This window comes from Camarhynchus parvulus, chromosome 2 (assembly GCF_901933205.1).
Source record: "Camarhynchus parvulus chromosome 2, STF_HiC, whole genome shotgun sequence".
Lineage (NCBI taxonomy): Eukaryota > Metazoa > Chordata > Aves > Passeriformes > Thraupidae > Camarhynchus > Camarhynchus parvulus.
In genome coordinates this window covers 45,106,184-45,126,231 of record NC_044572.1, presented here as the reverse complement: position 1 = coordinate 45,126,231, position 20,048 = coordinate 45,106,184, and the positions used below count along the sequence as shown (strand labels likewise).

Genomic DNA, 20,048 nt, shown 5'->3' with positions numbered 1-20,048 from the left:
TTGAGCAAGCAACTTTAAAAACTCAGTAAGTGAAGGAAGTCATAACTCTTATCTCCAGTCTTTTTCCATATATGCAGTTGTGACCTAAGCATAAAACTCACAGATCAAATTGATGAAGTTTCAAAAAGACCCTTTCTAAAAAAGCAGCCTAATAGCCAGACTCACACATATACTTTACATATTTAGGGACAAACTATTCTGTACCTATGGAAGTTCTAAGACTGTTTTTGCCAAGAATTTCAGATGCTACAGAGCAAAGACTTTTATTTTACTAAATAGGTTTCCTGTTCTAAAACGCCAAGACATTTTCCCAATATTTGAGCAGCTTATATTGCAAGTAAGACTCTGCCACAAATATACACTAAGATAAAAAAAAAATCAATAAATAGATATATTTTTTAAATTATAAATTTATTATATCACTTACCTCTTCAGCCACACTTCAAACAAATTTTTATTTCTCTCTTTTATTACCTTTATGCTAGATGTGTCTATGTGTATACTGCTGCAGCTATGACACTACCATTGTCCATTTGGAAAGCAAGCACTCCATCCAACCTGGCCCTGAACACTGCCAGGGAACAGGGCAGCCACAAGTTTTCTGGGGAACACTGGTATTGTGCCAATGCCTCACCATCCTCACAATAAAGAATTTTTTCCCAATATCTAATCTAAACCTATTTACTCTTAGTTTGAATCCATCCCCCCATGTCCTGTCGCTACATGCTCTTGGGTTAAACTCACAGTCCTGCTAAGTATTTTCTACCCCATAAATCCTTTTGTTCCAAACCTTCTGCTTGCATGTCATCACTCTATTTGTCTTGTTATCATTCTATATTGCCTTAAAAATTCTGAGTAAAGATTAGGCCCTAACAATTTTATAAAAAGAAATTTGATTGATCCAACTAAGTCTTCTAAACAAGTCTTTGATAAAGAGAATAAACTATTCTCATTTGAAACATCATCAAAAAAGTGAAATTTCAATTTTGCAAGAATTTAATAGATTCTTTGAAAGGTTAAACTTTTTAAAAATAGCTCATTATTACCAGTATAAGGAAATACATGTTCTGGAAGATGATGAATCACATGAACAATTCATAACCACTGAACTGTAATAAATGCATTTTTCAATTTCAGAAATTTTTCAAATATATTTTAAAGTAGTCTGAAATTTAAAAACCACAAACCTATCACAAACATGCTCAAATACATTTCAGTTCCATTTCAGAAGGTTTCTCAGACTAAAGACCAAAGCATTACTCTATCACAAAAGGAAATTCCTTACCGAAATAGGAGTTATCTTCAAAGAATCTCCTGTAGAATGTGTGAAAAGGTACCACAAGACAGGTCCAATTTCTCCTGTAATAAATCCTTGTGCATGGCATGAACGAGTAGTACAAACATTTTCAATTATCTTTGCTGCTATATGGTTCACTACCCGCTCTTCCTATAGGAAGGAGAAGAAGGAAAACACATTTGAAAATGTTTCTAATTTCTTTGTAAATGACTGCCTATGCCCACATTTTATTCGATGTATATTGTCTTGGTGTGGTTCTTAATTCTTCTTGATACTTGCAAAAGTAAGTTTTCAAGAAACTTCACCTGATGACAAAGTTATGTTCACAGATCCTACTTCCCCCCACTTTCTCGTCTACTGCAAAGACAATTTAATACAAGCATAATTTAATACAAAACCTTTCATCTCCAAATAATCACCCCAAATTAAATGTAGTCATTACAAACGAAAAGCTTTTATTATGTTAAAGGCGTTTCATGATCAGTGCTTTATAAATGAATGAATTTGTGTCAACATTCATTACTAGAATATGCTCTAAATAGTATGAGATATTCAGTTACATTAGGAAAAAAAATTTACATTAAACCCTCTTTGTCTTCATCCCAGGATTTGTTGACTCTTTGGAATAAAGACTTCTTGCAAATTAAGTTGTTCTGTAACTCCCTTCTAAGCAGATAATCCTGACCACTGCTTAAGACAAATTATTAGGTCCCATTTACTACAAGAAGTCCAAGATTTTCATATGAGATTCTGAATCCTTCATATTTTTAGTACTAACCCAATATTTTTCACTTAAAATCAGAGTCATTAACTGGAAGATACATCAATGGTGTTATTTTGGCTGTGCATTGCCTCACCTCACCTCAGTCTTGAACTACAGAAAAAGTGAAGCCTCTCAACCACGTCTTTAATATCATCTTGAATTTAGCAAGAATGAATTTTAATATAATTTTTATATTTCAATTTGTCCTTATAGCCTGTCTTCACAAATAATTCATCATAATATCTAATTGATTTCTTTCTTAAATTGCTCTCTATTTTAGCTTACTAAGCTTTGGATTTCTGAGAGTTATCTTTACAATCAGAGCCACCAACAACTGTGAGCAACGATAATGAAACCTTTCAGAAAGTAGTACAAAAGGGGAGAACTTGCAGAGGGAGAGAACTTATGCTTCATTAAAATATATTCAATATCCACTTTTCCTTCTACTGACTTGGTAGTTCTAAAATATAGATTTTAGATGTAGAAATATTTGAAAACTCTTAGTATAATGATGTCAAAAAAAAAGGCTGTATTCATTTTCATTATAATCCTTCCTGTTCTTCCAAAGAACTGCAGCTCTACTCAAAATATTTAACAGAAATACCAAAGTCAATTTCCATATAAAAAAATCCACTGAATTCTGTGGTCTTCCTTCTTACTTGCAGCCATAAACCAAAGAGAACTTAGGTTTCTCTCTTTTTACAGTTTTGATTACTGCAAAATATTGCAAGGCTTCTCTCTTTTTACAGTTTTGATTACTGCACAATATTGCATTATTTTGACCTACTAAAGACCTAAATACACAGATACTCATACATGTTTACTAAAATTTAAATTCTGAAAACATTTTATAAATAATGTCCAGTTTTAATGTTTTTTCTGTGAATTATACTTCTGCATTTCAGTCTTTTTTTGGGAGGGGTACAATTAGGGTAAAAATACATGCATTTATCAAATTGACTAAACTGATGTATTTAACAATCAAATCCGTAACTGAAACATAATTGCCAAGTTAAGTCTCTCTAACATATGAAGTGATTATTAAGACTGCCAATTGGGACTCCACTCCTAATTTAAGCAGGCATAAACACTTAATAAACGAACTATAATCCCATTAATTAATCATAATCAAAGCAATACATAGTGGATTAATAATTAACAAATTTCCAGATACAATTGCAATTTTTCTTTGTAAAATTCGGTCCTGAAGATGTGTTTTATTTCCTTTCAGCCACTGATGGGATGAATTATGCCCTGTTCCAGATTGTCCTGTTACTTTGACTAGAAAATGGTCATGCATCATCACTATGCTTTAAAAGCTCAATGATGCTGCCAAAGTAATTCTATTTGCTGCCACCTGAGACCTTCCATTTCAGCTCCTCTGGTATCTGTTCCTGAGCACTATCTAAGCAACAAGACTTTTACCATGTTCTGCTTAATTAGCTGTCTGCAAGGGAAGCCTGATCTAAACTAATATTTGGCCTCTTAACTAAAGGAGTCATCCAGTGATGCTACCAGCAAATAAGCTATTTTAGTGAACCGAAATAGATATTCAAGATATAAGTAAAGCAGTTCCATATATCGGTAATTGTATGTCCACATCATGAACTGCATGAAATCTAAAACTATGAATAGAACTGTATAAAAGAAGAGGCACATACTTTATTTTCAATGAGTTTAGGTTTCAACTAGTTTTATAAAGCACACTTAAAGCTCCTAATTTTCAGTCATGTTGAACACTTGCAGATATATCTGTTTCCAGTGAAGTCAGGGATGCTTAATGAAAAAGAGCCCCGAGTGAAAATGCAAATACCAGAAGGATAAAAAATTGCAAACTACTGAAAGGAAACTTCTTTTAATCAAGTCTTTACATTTTAATTGGGAGGGAGGGGAATCAATATCATAAAAAAACCTACTTCCATGTTTTTGAAATAACTGAATCTACTGGATATTTTTACTGACTGTTATAAATGTAACAGTGCAGCAAAAGTTTTGGAAGCACTGAAGTTACAGTCACTATGATAACAAACATGCTACCAAAAAATAGCATAACTTCATTTTATTAGAAGTTAGGATAAAATACTTTATGATCCTTTTAAAGTAGGTTTACTGGCAGAACTAAGTTGCGAGCAGCTGGTGACCCCACTGAAGGCAGAGAGACCCTGCAGAGAGACCTCAACAAATTAAGACGTCTGGGTAATCACCAACCATATGAAGTTTGAGAAGGGCAAGTCCCAGATTCTGCACCTGGGTTGGGACAACTCTGGGTGTATGGACAGGGTTTTGAATAAATGAAGCAGTTTTGAATAAATGAAGCAAAATACATAAAAGGAAAATGGTTTTCACATTAGCATTAGGTACTCCATATTAAATAGGAATATCCTTTCTGAAACAGAAAGTATCTTCCATGACTGGATAACACAGGAACTCTAACAGTTATACACTTTATCAGGAGAAATCACGAGAGATTGAACACCAACATTTAGAAGTTGAACTTAAACAAATACAGATGCCTGGAACAGCCATTTTGTTTCACTGTTGGAAACAGTTGCTGGAAAGGATCAGCAAATAAATATTGGAATGTTTACTACACCATTCTGACCGACCACAACATTATACTAAGACTAAACATGTCAAATCAAGCTTATCATTTACTTATTTATGAGTGTACCAATTCCCTTATTTTGACACATAATTGAACTCAACTGTTCTTTGCCTGAGTTGAAAATCAGCTTCTGTCTCAAGTTAACACTGAAATGCAGGAAATTAGAATTTGTGTTCCCCTACAGATAAAAGACTTTCCCAGTCTTCTACTTCCATCACCCTAAAACTCCTTTCACTGACCCATACACTTTTTTTTATCACTGTTAGATTTTCAGGCACAGAAAGTACATGAAAATGACACTACCTGCATTTTCTGAACATTTTGGTCCTTTATAGGCAAATAAAAGGGACACACACATATTTCAAACTTCTTCCTGTTCTACTGTTCTGTTTCAGAGGGCAATTCTGCTTTGATAATGACAAATATTAAAAAACTTCAGAAGTCCAAGAACCCTTCAGAGTAGTTCATAATAAAACTCAGGAACAGTGAACTTAGGTTACAAAAATCAAAACTATATAAACCATAGTACCGAATGATATTAACTGGTTTTATTTTCTTGATTCTTTATTAAATACATAAAATAAAGCTTCTTAACTGGAAATTAAAACTAGAAGTGACTATTTATAAGGCACATAGAATGCACTGTGGTAGTTCAGACCTTATTACAAAAAGTCAGTTTGCCATTTTCATAAATACTGAGACAATATGTCCATAATCACTTCAGAAAACATCTTGATGTAAAAATTTCTTAATTCACGACTGGACTTAGAACAATTACAATTAATTCATTATGTAATTATGTATATATTTTTTAAATTATTCATATAAGAATGAAAAACTTATGTAGTTTTAATAGAGAAAAGCTGGTGACAAATGTTTTCAGAGCTGCATAGCCACAGGACAAGAGGCAATGGCCAGGAGTGAAAACTCCAAGCATAAACAAGTAAAAACTTTCCTATGAAGGAGATGCAGGCACTGCTGACAGAGATTGTGGGACCATAGTTATTAGAGATATTCAAGACATAAATAGACATGTTCCTGAGCAACCTGATCTATTTAGACCTACTGTGAACACGAGGTTGGATTAGATGACCTCCAAAGGTCCATTCCATCCTCAAGTCTTGCATAGTTTTACAGCTTCAAACATGTTTTAAAAATATATATATCTACATTAAAAATGAGCATACTCACAAACAGAAAGTATAGGAGTGCACAGATGTAGTTGGCTAGCCTAGACATTATTTTAAATTTATGCTTAATTACATTTAATTTGAACTATTGCATGGCAAATGTACTTCTATTTTGTGTTCTTTTTTCACCAAGAAAAAATATATCAAGATAAATTATTATTATTAAGAAAAATATGACATGTTTCAGGACTAAGAAGTGATTTGATTTTATAGGAATAAATTAGTGTCTTATGGATGTCTTGATTTAGTTTCTGCACAATGTATATTCAGAAACAGCAAGTCTTCCATTACTAAATTTATAATTAAATAGCATCTTGCTACTGTGCCTTAGAGTGACATCTTACTCTAATTATGAGCTGGAAATTGTGCACAATACAAACACAGTTTTGTGTTCTTGGTCACATGAAGGTTTGAAGATATTAAAATGCATCTAGGCTCTTCCTTTATTAATCACAATCTGTAGGCAATAAAGAGCTCAAAAAGGAAAGAAAAAAGGTATTTCCTCTTGCTTTCCACCTTCTAGCCACCTCTGACATGTTTTCTGCCTTGAGCTTTGCCTTGGGCAAAAATAAAGTAACATGGTCTCATACAAACAGCGAATGTAAACTCTCCACTCAATTCTTTTTCATTTTCAAAATGGAACTATATGCATATTTTTCTTCCCTTCTTCTAGCACAGTTAAGCCATCACCAAAAACAATGAAGAACATAGTAAAGCACATGTATGAGAATAAACCTAATTACTACTTTTTTGCCTCCAAAGAATGCTGACAAGTCAGTAGGATAACAATGCAGTTTTAAAAAACTGTATATCATCCATTTCAAGAAAGAAACTAAAATCTTGCTCAAAGATTTACGAAGATGTATGAAAATCAAATTGCAAGAGGACAGCACAAACTGTCAGAACATTTCTCTAAAGATGCCTACATCATTAATAAATTTCACATTTATTAACAGTAATTTATATTTACTATCCCATTTCCCCCAACACAAGCAGCAATACATAAATGTTGAATGTACAGAGAACAACACTGCAAATCTCCTGCTTAGGTCATGGTCTTATGATTATTTAAATTCAAGAGCAATGCTTGGTTGACAAGGTACTGCAATGCTGCAGGCTACAATCCTCATACAATGCCTAAAGGGTTATTACTGTGGAGAAATTCTACTGAGGACCATGAAAGAGCCTTACCCCTTCCCGAAGACACCTCATTAGCACAGTGTAAGCAGCTGAGGGAACAGCCCAGCATTCCCTGGGGTGCTCCCCTTTTTCCTCCTGAAATGAAGCCAACGGCACAACTGATTAAATCAAAAAATCACAACAATCTCAGTCACATAAAAAATGGGTAGCATGTTCTTAATAAGGTTCATATTAAACACATTTCAAATTAACATATGCAATCAAATATATTAAATTTCAGGACATTATTACTATTTCATGTTATTTCACGTGCAGCACTGAGATTGATATTTTATTAGCTTATTTAAGTAGTCTCCAAAATCCACAACAGAGTTTGTCCTAATATTTCTGCATTTCATCAATTCATTCTAATTCATACAGACACAAAAAAGTGTCTATTCTTTCATTCCTCTCAACCATTTTGAGCGCTTCAGAGAGATAACTGACTATTAAGAGCAGAAATGCTTGTCTTTAAAATAAAAAAAATTTTTTTTGGTAGGTAAAAAGAAAAAAGTCAACTTTCTTTTGAAAAAAATGCTCTAAGTGATACAAAGAGATAACAAGTGTTTAAGAAAATTTACTATACGGTATAGCCTTCAGTACATATGAACACTGTTTCAAGATCTTACAGTATGTTTCCTGAAATCACCCTGTTAGGCTAATTCACTACTAGTTGAATAAGAGCTTAATTCTTCCAAGTGAACTTCACATCCCCCTGTCTCTGCAATAGCCTATTGTAAAATTTTAAATTTAAAATGGGACACTTGGATATCACTGAGATTTAACTGCAACAACTTCCATATCCAGGCTAGTAACACAGAACTATTAGAAAGAGGAAAAAATATAGCCTCTTTTGGGAAAGAAAGTGAGAAATAATAGGCATTAGATGGTGTGAAAATGACAGGCCATGAAATAATGAGAAACTTGTTTTAGTAAGTAGACAAAGGATGACCAACAGTAATTTCTTCAGAAATTACACAATTATGAACTCTTTTAATTATATTCTCAAATTATTTTTAGCATTCCAATAAACTGGTTTCAATAAAAGGGATAGGATAGGCAAAGTGGGGTTAATGATGCAGAAATAAATGATATTTTCTAAATTTGCTGATTTCTGCATGGCTTACAGTAATTCACATATATACGATATGAGCATTTCAGGCCTTTAATTAAAGCATGGCACATTAGCATGGAAGACTATTACTGTATTGTCTAGTAAAATTAATTTTCCTTCTTTATTGAAAACAAAACTTTATTTGCCACATATAGCATAGAGAAAATGGGTCTGTTAAATATCCCATTTGTAAGCTTTTTTTCTGCTAACTTTGTATTAGGATGTATGGGACAATATAAAAGTAATAACAAGAGTGGCTGGACATCCAACAGACACATCAAATCCACTTCATTCTATCTCCCCCATCTTATCTGAGTAAGAACAAGTAATCAACATTGCTGACAAGTAATCAACATTTGCCTTCCAAGGCACTGTGTAAGTTTAAGAAAACACAGCCCAAGTTCCAAGAAAGTAAAAGTAGGTTACTTTCAAACAGGCAAAAGTGGAATCTTTTCTACCTGGAAGAGGCAGAACAAGACTAAAAGTCAAAACAGAGTTAAAATGACAATCTATTGTGGAACTGGCATGGGTCTGTTTCTCACTGTATTCACCTAATTTAACCAGAAATTCTTTCAAGGTCTTTTGTAACCATACATATTAAATGTGATATAAAATAAAAAGACTTAAGAAATTGTGCAATCCTAAAACATTAATAGCTCTTCCATTCTTCAAACTGATTAAAGACTTTCTGCAAGGTTTAATCTCTATTTAGAAATTTTAAAAGGCAAAAGGAGATGAACCTTACTACCATTCTTAATTACATAAACATAACGTACAGCATTTGACACTTAATAAACCTAAATATATCACCAAACACTGAGGAATCTTCCTACTTTTTGCTCACAGCTCATGTTGATTTTGATTAAACTTTAGGTTCTGTGCCCTAATAACACAAACAACACAAAATTAATAAAAATATTACATAGAACTTGAAAGTTTTCCCCCAAGGCAATCCACTCAAGAGTATGAGAACATTCTCCCTTGAGTCTGCTCATGCTACTTGTGAATTGCTCTTGGCTTCTGTTTGGAATAAAAATGCAGAGATGGAGTGTAAGATCTTACTTATGAGATCTCATAATCAAGTACCCACACAATATCAGAGTTTAGGAATACACAGGACTGTTATGATTATCTGGACATTTCCCAGTATTTTCTAAGCCATAGAAGTGCAAACAGTGATCTTGTATTTTACCTCATTAATCATCCTGCACCTAAACAGCTGAACTTGATTTGAAGTATTTGATAATTTATGATTTACCAAATGTTCACATGAAAAAGAAATAATCTTTACCATTATTTCATATAAAAATTGTGGCTGGACCTAGAAACACTTCACAAAACCCCAGAGGGAATAAATTAATAAATAAAACCAGACATGCCCTCAAAAACTTACAGCTTAAATGAAAATATTTAGCAGTTTGATAAAACAATCAAGCAGGCCAAAGAAAGCACAAAAAAGATGGAAACAAAAAACCCAAGTGTATAGTCCTTAATGAATTAGATGCAGTTATGATTTACTTTTCTTTATTAGTCAAGTCATAAGGCTTTGCTGTTTAAAGATATAAGTTGGCAATAAACTTTTTGGTTTCATTTATTATATTACCCCTGACTTGCTATATGATCTTGGCAAGGTCATTCAGCACTACTGTTCATCAGTTTAATGAGCAAAAGAATGCCTACTACACCAGAATATTCTGAAGATAAATACATATAGAATAGAAAAATGAAAAGTGCTTTTTTTAAAAAAATTGAATGGTTAGTATTTCCAAGCATATATATCACACTGATATTTTTGAAATTTTACCAAGACATGGTGTCTTGAGCTCATATGTGTCCAAATATTTGTTCCTACACTCTATTAATTTCTTAGTTATAACATGATGCAATGCATTAATATTTATGTGTGTGTGTATATATAACCAACCTTGAAATGTGACAGAGTTGCCACTTACATGCAAGTTGTAATGTTTCAAACATTGTGAAATTCATACACAGACAGAAAAATTTGTCAGGTCACATTTTCAGATGGAAAAAATCTGTGCAAATCATTCTGGTGTTATACAACCAGTGTTAACAGAATTGTTTAATCAGAGTTTAATTTCAAAATAAAATCAAGCCATGAAAAATATTCCTGCCAAATATAATTTTCAAGTTGGAGTTTTAAGTTCATTTGTTTGATGATAGCAGGTATAAATCTTTCCTCCTGAGGAAACCAAGCAAGTATTAAAACATATAAACTGTGACTGTGGATGCATTTTTCAGAACATAATTTCACATTATAAGTTCTGTGAGCACGTATTTGACAAATACTTCGGCAATTTTCCAACAAAAATAGGACAATGCTTGTTATTCTACAAAAACCAAGGCAACCACTACATCTTGTGGAACATGCAAAGAAGCTAGAGGATAAAGAAAATAAAACCTGGAAATTCAGCAGAAAGCCGTAAGTAAAGCCTGAGTAATGATTCATTTGCCACATTTGCTCCATTACCAACTGCCTTAAACTAGTTAAACTAACATGTCAGCATTCAGAGCTATTAGATGATGCAGATTATACAAAGGCTTCAGAGAAGCCAAGGTTAGACTTTTTCTGCTTGAAGACACTTTTGTTTCTGTTAAGTAAACGAGTATTTTATTCTTAGAATAAGGAAAAAACAAATGTGATGGTTTAGAGGATCTGTCAACTCCAATTCTTAATATTGACAGTATTTCTTTTCTACAAATAACCTCCAATTATTTTTAATGCACATCTACTATTTTTAGACTGATGGTTTAAATCAGTTTTAATCAGGAATAAACACAAGTCCATTTGAAATTAGTCAGGGTAATTTCATTTCCTTTTCCACTGTGCTGTGAATCCAACCATGCTGCAGTAAGATTTAATATGGATATAGATACACAAATATATTAATTTATTGATATTATAGACTGTCCTCATACATCCTATTTAATCAACATCTCTAGCTAAGATGTTTGAAACCTTAGATCGGCCACTTGGAGGCCAGCAGTGTTTATGGTGGTTGATTGAATCCTTCTATGAAGTTAAAATTCTACACTTGAAGAATGCTGTTTAATTAATCTCAGATGAAGTAAATGATTGGATTAGCATGTTTCTTAAAGTAGAATAAGTATTAGAGAAGACAGGACAAGAAACTGTTGACTATACAAACAACTAATTTCATTTTTTGGTGTAGTTTTCCATGGCAAATTTTTTCACATTTGCCAAATTTGTAAGGATCACTTGCAGTCTTACCTTGCTGGCTATGAGGAAAAGCAGCTCCCCAAGTGCTGGTAGAAAGCATTGCTTCAATTTGCTGTTTCTGAAGTTCTCTCTGATTAGCTCAGTTAAAAGTGTAATTGCCTAAATTAAAAAAATCAATCAATAGATCAACTCACAAATTTTGTCAAGCAAAACATACTGCTAAAGGTAAAAAGCTTTATCTCAAATGTCATCTTATTCACTCTTCACTTATGCTGAAGAGCCCTTTGCAAGGGATTTAGTAAGCATTGAAGGAAAGAAAAAATAATTATTACAAAACATTATATATGCAATATGGAGAAAAATGCAATAAGGAATTAGTCAAGGTGACTTAATTATCAGCTATCTGTTCTTTCAGTTCCCTCAGGACAATAGAAATAGATCTGCCAGGAAAAGAAAAGCCTACTTGCAGTTCCTGTGTTTCTGTCAGAAGATCTGGGAGTTCTCACCACCTCGTTACAAAAAGAATAAACAACAAGAAATCTCTAATGATGTCCTTTCTGTGGATATCATATCAAAGTATAAGAACTATTTAAGTCTTGTCTTCTGATCTCTAAGTTTACAGGTGATTTACTGTGTAAGAACTGAACATATAATTTTAGTTTTTTGTATTTCATGAACTTCTGTATGCAAAGCATTTATACATATACACGTGTGTGTGCATATATATATGTAAATAGATAGCTAGATAAATAGATAGATATGTTATTTATAAAGATGAGGTGGAAGGAAATTAGAAAATTTGATTCATCTTGTGCAGGTGATCTAGTAAGGAATCACTTTCCCATGCAAAAGTATTTGGCAGTAAAGCACTTTTTCTTCTTTGGAGCACCATGGAGTTTTCATCCTCAACTTCCCTTGTTTTACTTCACCTTCTGACCTTAGCAGCTTCATAACTCCAATCTTTGTACAGCAAAATCATATCAAAACTGGAAATGCAGTCTTCAAATCAAAGCAAAAAGATCTACTAAACAAACTTTGACCTCCCCATTTTTTAAAAATAGTTCTATGCTCATTAACTGGTTTTTTAAACTGCTTTCAGAGCATTTCTACAAATTTTATTCAGGAACTTTAATTAGCCTGCCATTCCAGAGAGAGCTTTACTTTCATATTTAAGAAACAAATGTATCAGTAGGTTTCAAAGATTCTAATACGTAGGCTTGAGAAAGTAATAGTCAAGTTGATTCAAGTGCAATTCTGCACCAAATGATGAACACATAATGACAGCATTTTCACCTTTATTATATTTCCTTTCTACAGCTACGCAGAATTACTCTTTCGTGATGAAATGTATTTTGAGAACTACTTTGACTGTGAAATCAACACCATCAAAAGTACCTTGTCACCGTGGCATTAACAGATTACACACACCCATTCACATCCCTCAACTTCGTCCCTTTAGACTGAGGGTGAACCCACCATGAGATAGTATTTACCTACACAAAACTGATGAGCTATATGATAACACAAGCTGCTGCCAATATTTTTAGCTAGGCTCTAGCTAAGGACATCAAATCATCATGACACCTAACTTACACTTGTTTGTTTGCAGGCAGAACTTGAAGAAAATAGAAATCAATTTGTACATCTGCTGTAGAGGATCAAGGCAGTCTGCTCAAAATTATCAGTTTTAATGGTAAATCTCAACCAGCAGACAACCCTATATTAATACTAATATTGGTTTGCACCTGCAATATTTGTTTTCTCAATGCATGGTTAATATATTTGAAAATTTTGATGACACATTATGTAAATACATTTATGTGTGCAGTCCTACAATTCTCTAAAACCTATATTCTATTAAATAGAACCATGAATTAACATTTATGTATAGTAAGTTATATATTCACTATATTCACTTGTACTAAGTTCTGTTTGGCTGCCTTACTGCTCAATCAAAGTTTAACAAAACAGTCATTAACATTAAATATACTGGGTAGATTATCCATCTTCTGTTTTGGGGTTTTTTTTGTTTGTTTCTCATTAAAATTAAGAATTTAAGATTTAAAATGGATGAAGATTAAATCCAAGAATAATATTTCATATTAGTGAACAGAAATTATTGTTTCTCACTCTCCTTCAAGATTCTAGGATAAGTTATTTTTATTCTGAAGAGATTCTAGTTATTATTTTTATTCTAAAGTGATAAGAAAATGAAGTAATCATAATACAATTCCTACTCTTTCCTCAAATATGAATGAAAAAAGAAGTAAAACTAGGTTAACAAAATTTAAATGAAAAAGTAATTTTCCTTGTGCATTAAGAAAAAAACTTGCCAAAAATCTAGTCAACACTGCAATAAATTCAAGTTTTTATTTGAAAAAAAAACTTTATTAAACAAGAGGGAAGATATGTCTGAAGAAATCTGAGCTATTAGTAACTGACATGTGCTAAAATTGTTACATCGTTGTTAAAGAGAAACAGACGCAGCATGAAATCCTACAGTTCTTATCTTTATATATTATAACAAATTTCTCCATTAAGGGTTAATTTTAGTAACTGTAAGAAGATTCATAAGAAGAATTAAGTACTATGGCAGAAGGCACTGAACATGTAATAGTCACCTCATATTATAGGTGACACTCATAATCTCTTATATACAAGACTTTACTTACCACACTCAGATAATGGCCTCATTTTCTCTAGAAAGCACACAGAGTACAGAATTGCCCTGTGATTTCCCACCCTTCACTGAACACAATTAAATAATCAAATATTTTACAAGTGCAGGAAATGGGGTTACTGACTATGTCACACACTGAACTGGCAGAGCATCTGTGCCAATAACCTATTTAAGATTTTCTTGTGTCCTCTGCAATGGAAGCTATGGAACAGGAAGCTGTGATTCATTGTCTATATTATAAGCACATTTATGCAGAAATACAAATATTTTTATAAAATAAATTTTATGTTTATATTACATAAAGTGTTCATAATTTCACAAACACATTTTAAATGACCTAATACGAGGAAGACAAAACTGTTGCCTGCTCTTGACAGGACATTTCTAATCTTGACAAGACTGATTTGCACAAGATTTAAAATATTCTTTCATCCTTTCATAAGGAAAAAATATAAGACTTAAAAAAAATCTGCTTGGACATTTTGATTCAATATTAAAGGGTGATGTAAATTTTAGGTAAAGAAAGTACCAAAGTTTATGTGGGAAAATGCACAACAGAAAGATCAGATTTATTTTAACTATGGACTGACAAAGTCTCCTTCTTACCTAGAGTACATTCTTTTTCTTTTCAACCTGCTTACATTTTCCCTTTCATAAAAGTAAATAGTAATGAACTGCAAGTCCTACACTGTCAATTAAAAGCATCTTAAATTTAATAAATTACCTACACCTTTTACCCTAGCTGTCAAACTGAGTAGATATAGTATAGTCATAAAAAGAAAAGAAAGAAGGAAATGTCATATCTGGACAGTCATTGCCTTAATTTACAACAATAGTGTGTGGAACTGATCTATTACCTGTGGCAGATTCTCAATCTATTTCAAGATGTATCCAGAAGTTTCCCTGCTGTTTTGAGAGTCCAGAAGTGAAAATTACAGCACATTCAAAAAAGAAGGTATTTTATACCTTAAGTAGTAGAATGGCAATGTACAGATTTCCAACATTTCTACATCTTTGATCCATTAATATGATTGTCTGCAAGTATTAGTGGAAATTAAAATATCTCCGTAATTCTGCAAATCCTGACAGTGTTAAAAGCTGTCTATGTCTCAAGCATAATGGAAATTATATTTTAGTTCCTTTTCTTGTGAGTACACACGCATCATGTAATGTGGGCAAATAATGGCAAAAGAATCTGACTTTCCTCTGAGAAAAGCACTCTCACCAGGCTGAGAAAGTATGCCATGGTTTTAGTGCCACTAACCAGAACAGAATCTAGAGTAATATTCAAGCACTCATCTTTAAAAGGGTATATGAAAAAACCAAAACCTGCCAGCTTTCTCGGAACATCTTGACTCAAACTGGGTCATGAAGTAAGAAGGACTGAAGAGAAATCTGACTGCCAGACTATGGATGTGGCATTAATGCTGTCCAGAATGTAGGGAGGAAAAAAAACCCAAAACAAACAAACAAACAAACAACAAAAAACCAAAATCAACAATAACAAAAAAACCCAAAACCAACAACTATATATTGCAACTCCTCTAGAACTCCTCTAGGGAAAAATAGAAGACAGAAGTGTAACATTTTTCCAGGTGGATACAATGCAAAATTGACTCATTGTGAAAACTCTTATCTTTTCAATTTTTCTGTAACTGCTGGAGGAAGAGGTCTTAGTAGATGAGTAGTCAAATCAGATGTCATGAACTCAAAAGGAGATTCAGCTTTCTTTGGAATCAATTCAAGGTCCCAAAGGGATAAAATCAGAAACAAATAGAAGCAATTAACTTATAAATCAGGTATGTTTACTAACAAATCAAAACCAGACATAAAAATACTTTTAACAAGCTTTGGGATTTGTTTGTTTGAGTCCTGGGTTTTATTTTTAAGGAAAAAAATGTTCTTATTTCTCCCAGTCTGTTAAGACAGTCATATGATCATATGAGCTCAGTAGCAGATGTTCATGATATACATCTGATTTCTACCCCAGCCCTTAAGTTTGAAGCTTTTTAATCACAAGAAGGACCAGGTAAAAATATTTGCATCTAACAGCAAAGAGATTCTGTTTTCGTTTTTGTCCAAGACAAGAAAAGAAAAAGATTGCTTAGGAGCCCAAAAAGCACAGATTTCTCCCTTCAAAACTCAAGTCAGTGGCAACCAACTGAAGCTGGTTTACGTCTAAAAATGCAAACTAAAACTGGAAATCAGTCCCCACAGAACAAGGGTTACCAGGACCATCCAAGGAAGTGGTATTTTTCTTTTTTTTTTTTCTCCTCTCTTCCTTGTTTTTACTCTATTCATAAATTAATTTGAAGTTACTCTAAGTCATCTTCTTCCAAGCAGTAGGCCTTCTATCCACTTTTTAGAGGCCTTGCTGATGACACTCAAAGACAAATGCCCATTGATAAAATATACATGTAGAATATTTTAGATTGATTATTTCTACATAGAATAGCTCATATTTAAAAAAAATTAGAGGGGATTTTCCACAGATTTTCTTTGAAATTAATTCTCTTTGGGTATTGCAAATTATTTCATTCTGCTCAGTGAAAATGCAAACAGGACAAAACAACAGTTCTTCCCTAAAGAATTATTTTTTAAATGTGATTCATACTAAAATAACTTTTTTCCCTCTCAGATGATAGCTAAAGGGTCTGGTACTTAGAAGAAAAGCTAGGACTACAACTCATATACAAGTGATCTTGCCTAACACTAAGCCTGGTTTGAGTGTCTTTTAGTGCAGTAATAAGAAGGCAGCAGGAAATTAGGCTTTTCAGCTACTACCAGTGTGCAATTTCTATCACAAAAACATGCTGTAGCCTAACAGTGTCAATCAAGCAAGTGCTTTAGAGGAAAAGGCTGGATTCTTTTCTTTGGTTCCTAGCCTACAATAGGATCAATTCACAAGTGCAAGACAAAGGGAGGTGGAAGAAGGGCTCTCTTTCATGTTAATTCTTTAAGGTATGCACTTTGTTGTAAGAACTAAATAGTTCAGTGTGCAAATTGTACAACAACTTCCATAGACACAAAGTTGCTTGGTGTAAAAGAAGATTAAAGTACAAAAAATACATCAAAACCAAATTCTCAGTTATGTCTAATAAAAAAATCTAATTAAAAAAAAGAATTCACAGCATGCCACAAAGAATTGCAATATTATACGATGTGACTTTGCAAACATCACATAAACAACATCAGAATAATTTAAGGCCTTACACAGAGGCCTTACAAAGCCAATGGAAAAAATAATTTATTTCATGTCAAGAAGCTTAGGCACAAAATTTTTTTCCATGTGGTCTCTCTTGCTCATGGACAGAATGACAACTGCACATTTAGTTTTCTGTTTGTATTTGATGCTTCTGCTGACGCTGTAGCAATGTAAGGAAAGCAAATGTTTCATGCCTTCCACAGGAAAAAAATGTTCTTGCTAAGTTATTTTAACTACAGGAACTCTATTCCATCTAGTTCACCCAGCCTTTCACACCCCAAACGAATCATCAGTGTATATGACAAATATGACATATATACATATCACTTCCAGAGACATAAATATTTATTTGCTGAAGGAAAGGGTCCTAGAGGCACAGATCATCATCCCAAAAATAACAGCATTGTAGAAAAAACTAAAAACAACACAGCAGTTTTACTGTCATAAGAACTAAACTGAAAATAACTACAAACATATCTACTGGTAGCACCACTGCTGTATCATTTTAATGGAAAAATGTACTGTTTTTCCCATCAAAGAAAATAGAGTAAATTTAATGGACTATGAAAACAGTGTCAATTAAATAGCTTTTAGAACGGTAGAGTCTTTGCTTCAGTCAGGCAATTAATTTAAGAAAATTGCAAAAAGTGACTTAATCCTGCAATAAGCAATGTATGTTTTCTCCTTACTAGGTGAAAATTCCCTTGTTTTCTACTACCAGCCTGCTTTGGACTTCAAACATAAAGCAAGTCCAATTAATTGGATTGATAAAAATATTTTTTTGAGAGAGGAAAAAGAAGGATCTTCAGTTATGATAAAAGGTCTTAATATTTTCTCCAATAATCCAGAATTGCCATGCTTGATATAGCCACTGTTAATTTAATTATATTTCCATTTTATGTTTATTAATTCAGAAGGACTTTTCTCGAACACACCATGAGTTTCTGTTAATTTACCTGATAAGTGTCAATTTTTCATTTGTTTTCCTTCCACATGCCCCAGGCAAGTATGCAAGTTATAATTCAATGAACCAGGTTGTTGAAATTAAATTGAATAAATTTATTATATAGGTTGAAAGTTTACTAGAAGTCACTCAAAAAACTTAAATGGAACCCCTCTCACTGTTATTAAAGTTTTAAGTGACAATCCTGATTATGTCAGAAAGATAACTGTAAAGTTTTAATCAAGTTACAAAATATGTGTGTATATGAACATGTGTAAATACTCACACACATTGTCCTACAGATTTTATCTCCTGACTACAGATTTTTTTAATTCAGGTGGGTTTTGTTCCATGTTGGGTTTTTTTCCATTTAAGACATATGAGATCAAAACAAAGAAAGGGCCCTTGGAGAAAACAAGGATACACTAAAATTAAAATATTTTTTGAGAAGACTTATAAAGTCATTTTACAATAAAACAACCTAAAACTAAATAGGCATGGAATTAATGGCTGCATCAAACCATTTTTATTTGAAATCACTACAGTATGAGCAGACTTGACAGGTCTAGAAACAGGAGTTATCAGAGAGGTCAGCTAGGAAATGGACTTAAAATTGGCATTCTGTAAGAATTTGAATGACAACAAACTGTAGACCTTGAGCAATGTAGACACAATGAGCTGGCTAGATTATATATAAGAGTTACAGGTCATATAACTACACCTGTAATAATACAGCTGCTTTCCAGCTGTGGAAAACAACCATTAAATTGTACTTTAATAAAAAGTCAGAAATTAAAAGGCTCAAATTAAATGGAGTTTCAGTTTGGATGAAAACAGAAATCTGGATATTTCACCACTTTGACGAAGGAATCAAAGCTCAGTATTATGAAGATATTCTGATATGCTGTCATCCTTCATGGGCTCTGTAATTTATTAATTTGGCCATGGAATACATTAAGCCAAAGGCTTTGCAAAGAAGCTTGCAGTGTGAAGGCTGCACCAGGTTCTCTGACCCCTTTAAATACTCAGTACAGCAGCGGATCGAGGTCTGTTAAAAAACAAGTACGGCAGCCTAAGCCATACAGTGAGATTGATATTCCCATTTAGCAAATTTGAGAAAGGTAAGGATAAGGACTAGATTTTGCCACCAAAACAAAGAGAACAACTCCAGGGTGATGTCCTTCCAGACAGAGAAGGACGCTGCTCCCTGACATGGAGGCAAACTCTTAAGTTACTGTATCATCTCTTAGTAAAATAATAGACTGATTCTGAAATGTCACATCAGAGTGGCTGCATCCTAGGTGGCAGAAGGCCCAGTATATTCACAGAAAGGAAAGGACAAAAGCTTCTGTTAATAAATACACCAAATTAGATATACATCAAAACAAGCCTTCCTAACTATGGAAGAATTTTTTTCCTGTAAGATGAAGAACAGAATCTTGGAAAGAATGGGTTTTTTTCACTGAATTTTTATAACCAGTTTTAAAATCTAAATACAAAAATAAAACTTAAAAGTTTAGGTGTTTTCCTAAGATAACTAGCAATAAATAAGAGGACATTATGTTTCAGATTTATAAAGGGCAATTCTATGGGGGAAAAATTATATTAAGTCAGGAGAAAACATATGACCTATTAAAATCTTTTATTGCAGCTGCACAATGGAAGAAATTGCACATAAAATGTCTTCATCTGCAGTTATACAAGAGATCAATTTCCCTATTGTATTCTAAAATCAGTGTCATTTTTTCTAATCAATGCAATATACTTCTTAAAAATACTTAACTGGAACCAGATCAACCGCAATTGAATTTACAGATATAAATATTCATTTATTCTAATTTTTTCTAATATGACCTACATACTCGAATAC

At 32.9% G+C, this 20,048-nt stretch overlaps 1 protein-coding gene across 4 annotated transcripts in view; it reads right to left on the bottom strand.

Moving 5' to 3' along the window:
- Positions 1-20,048, bottom strand: part of ULK4 (unc-51 like kinase 4) — a 211,919-nt gene that overhangs the window by 165,238 nt on the left and 26,633 nt on the right. For all 4 annotated transcript variants that reach the window (XM_030944162.1, XM_030944164.1, XM_030944166.1 and 1 more), the window contains 3 exons: positions 11,402-11,509; positions 7,047-7,130; positions 1,286-1,447 (listed from right to left, as the gene is read on the bottom strand). In XM_030944162.1, coding sequence (XP_030800022.1) covers positions 1,286-1,447; positions 7,047-7,130; positions 11,402-11,509 — 354 coding nt within the window. The remainder of the gene's footprint in view (positions 1-1,285; positions 1,448-7,046; positions 7,131-11,401; positions 11,510-20,048) is intronic.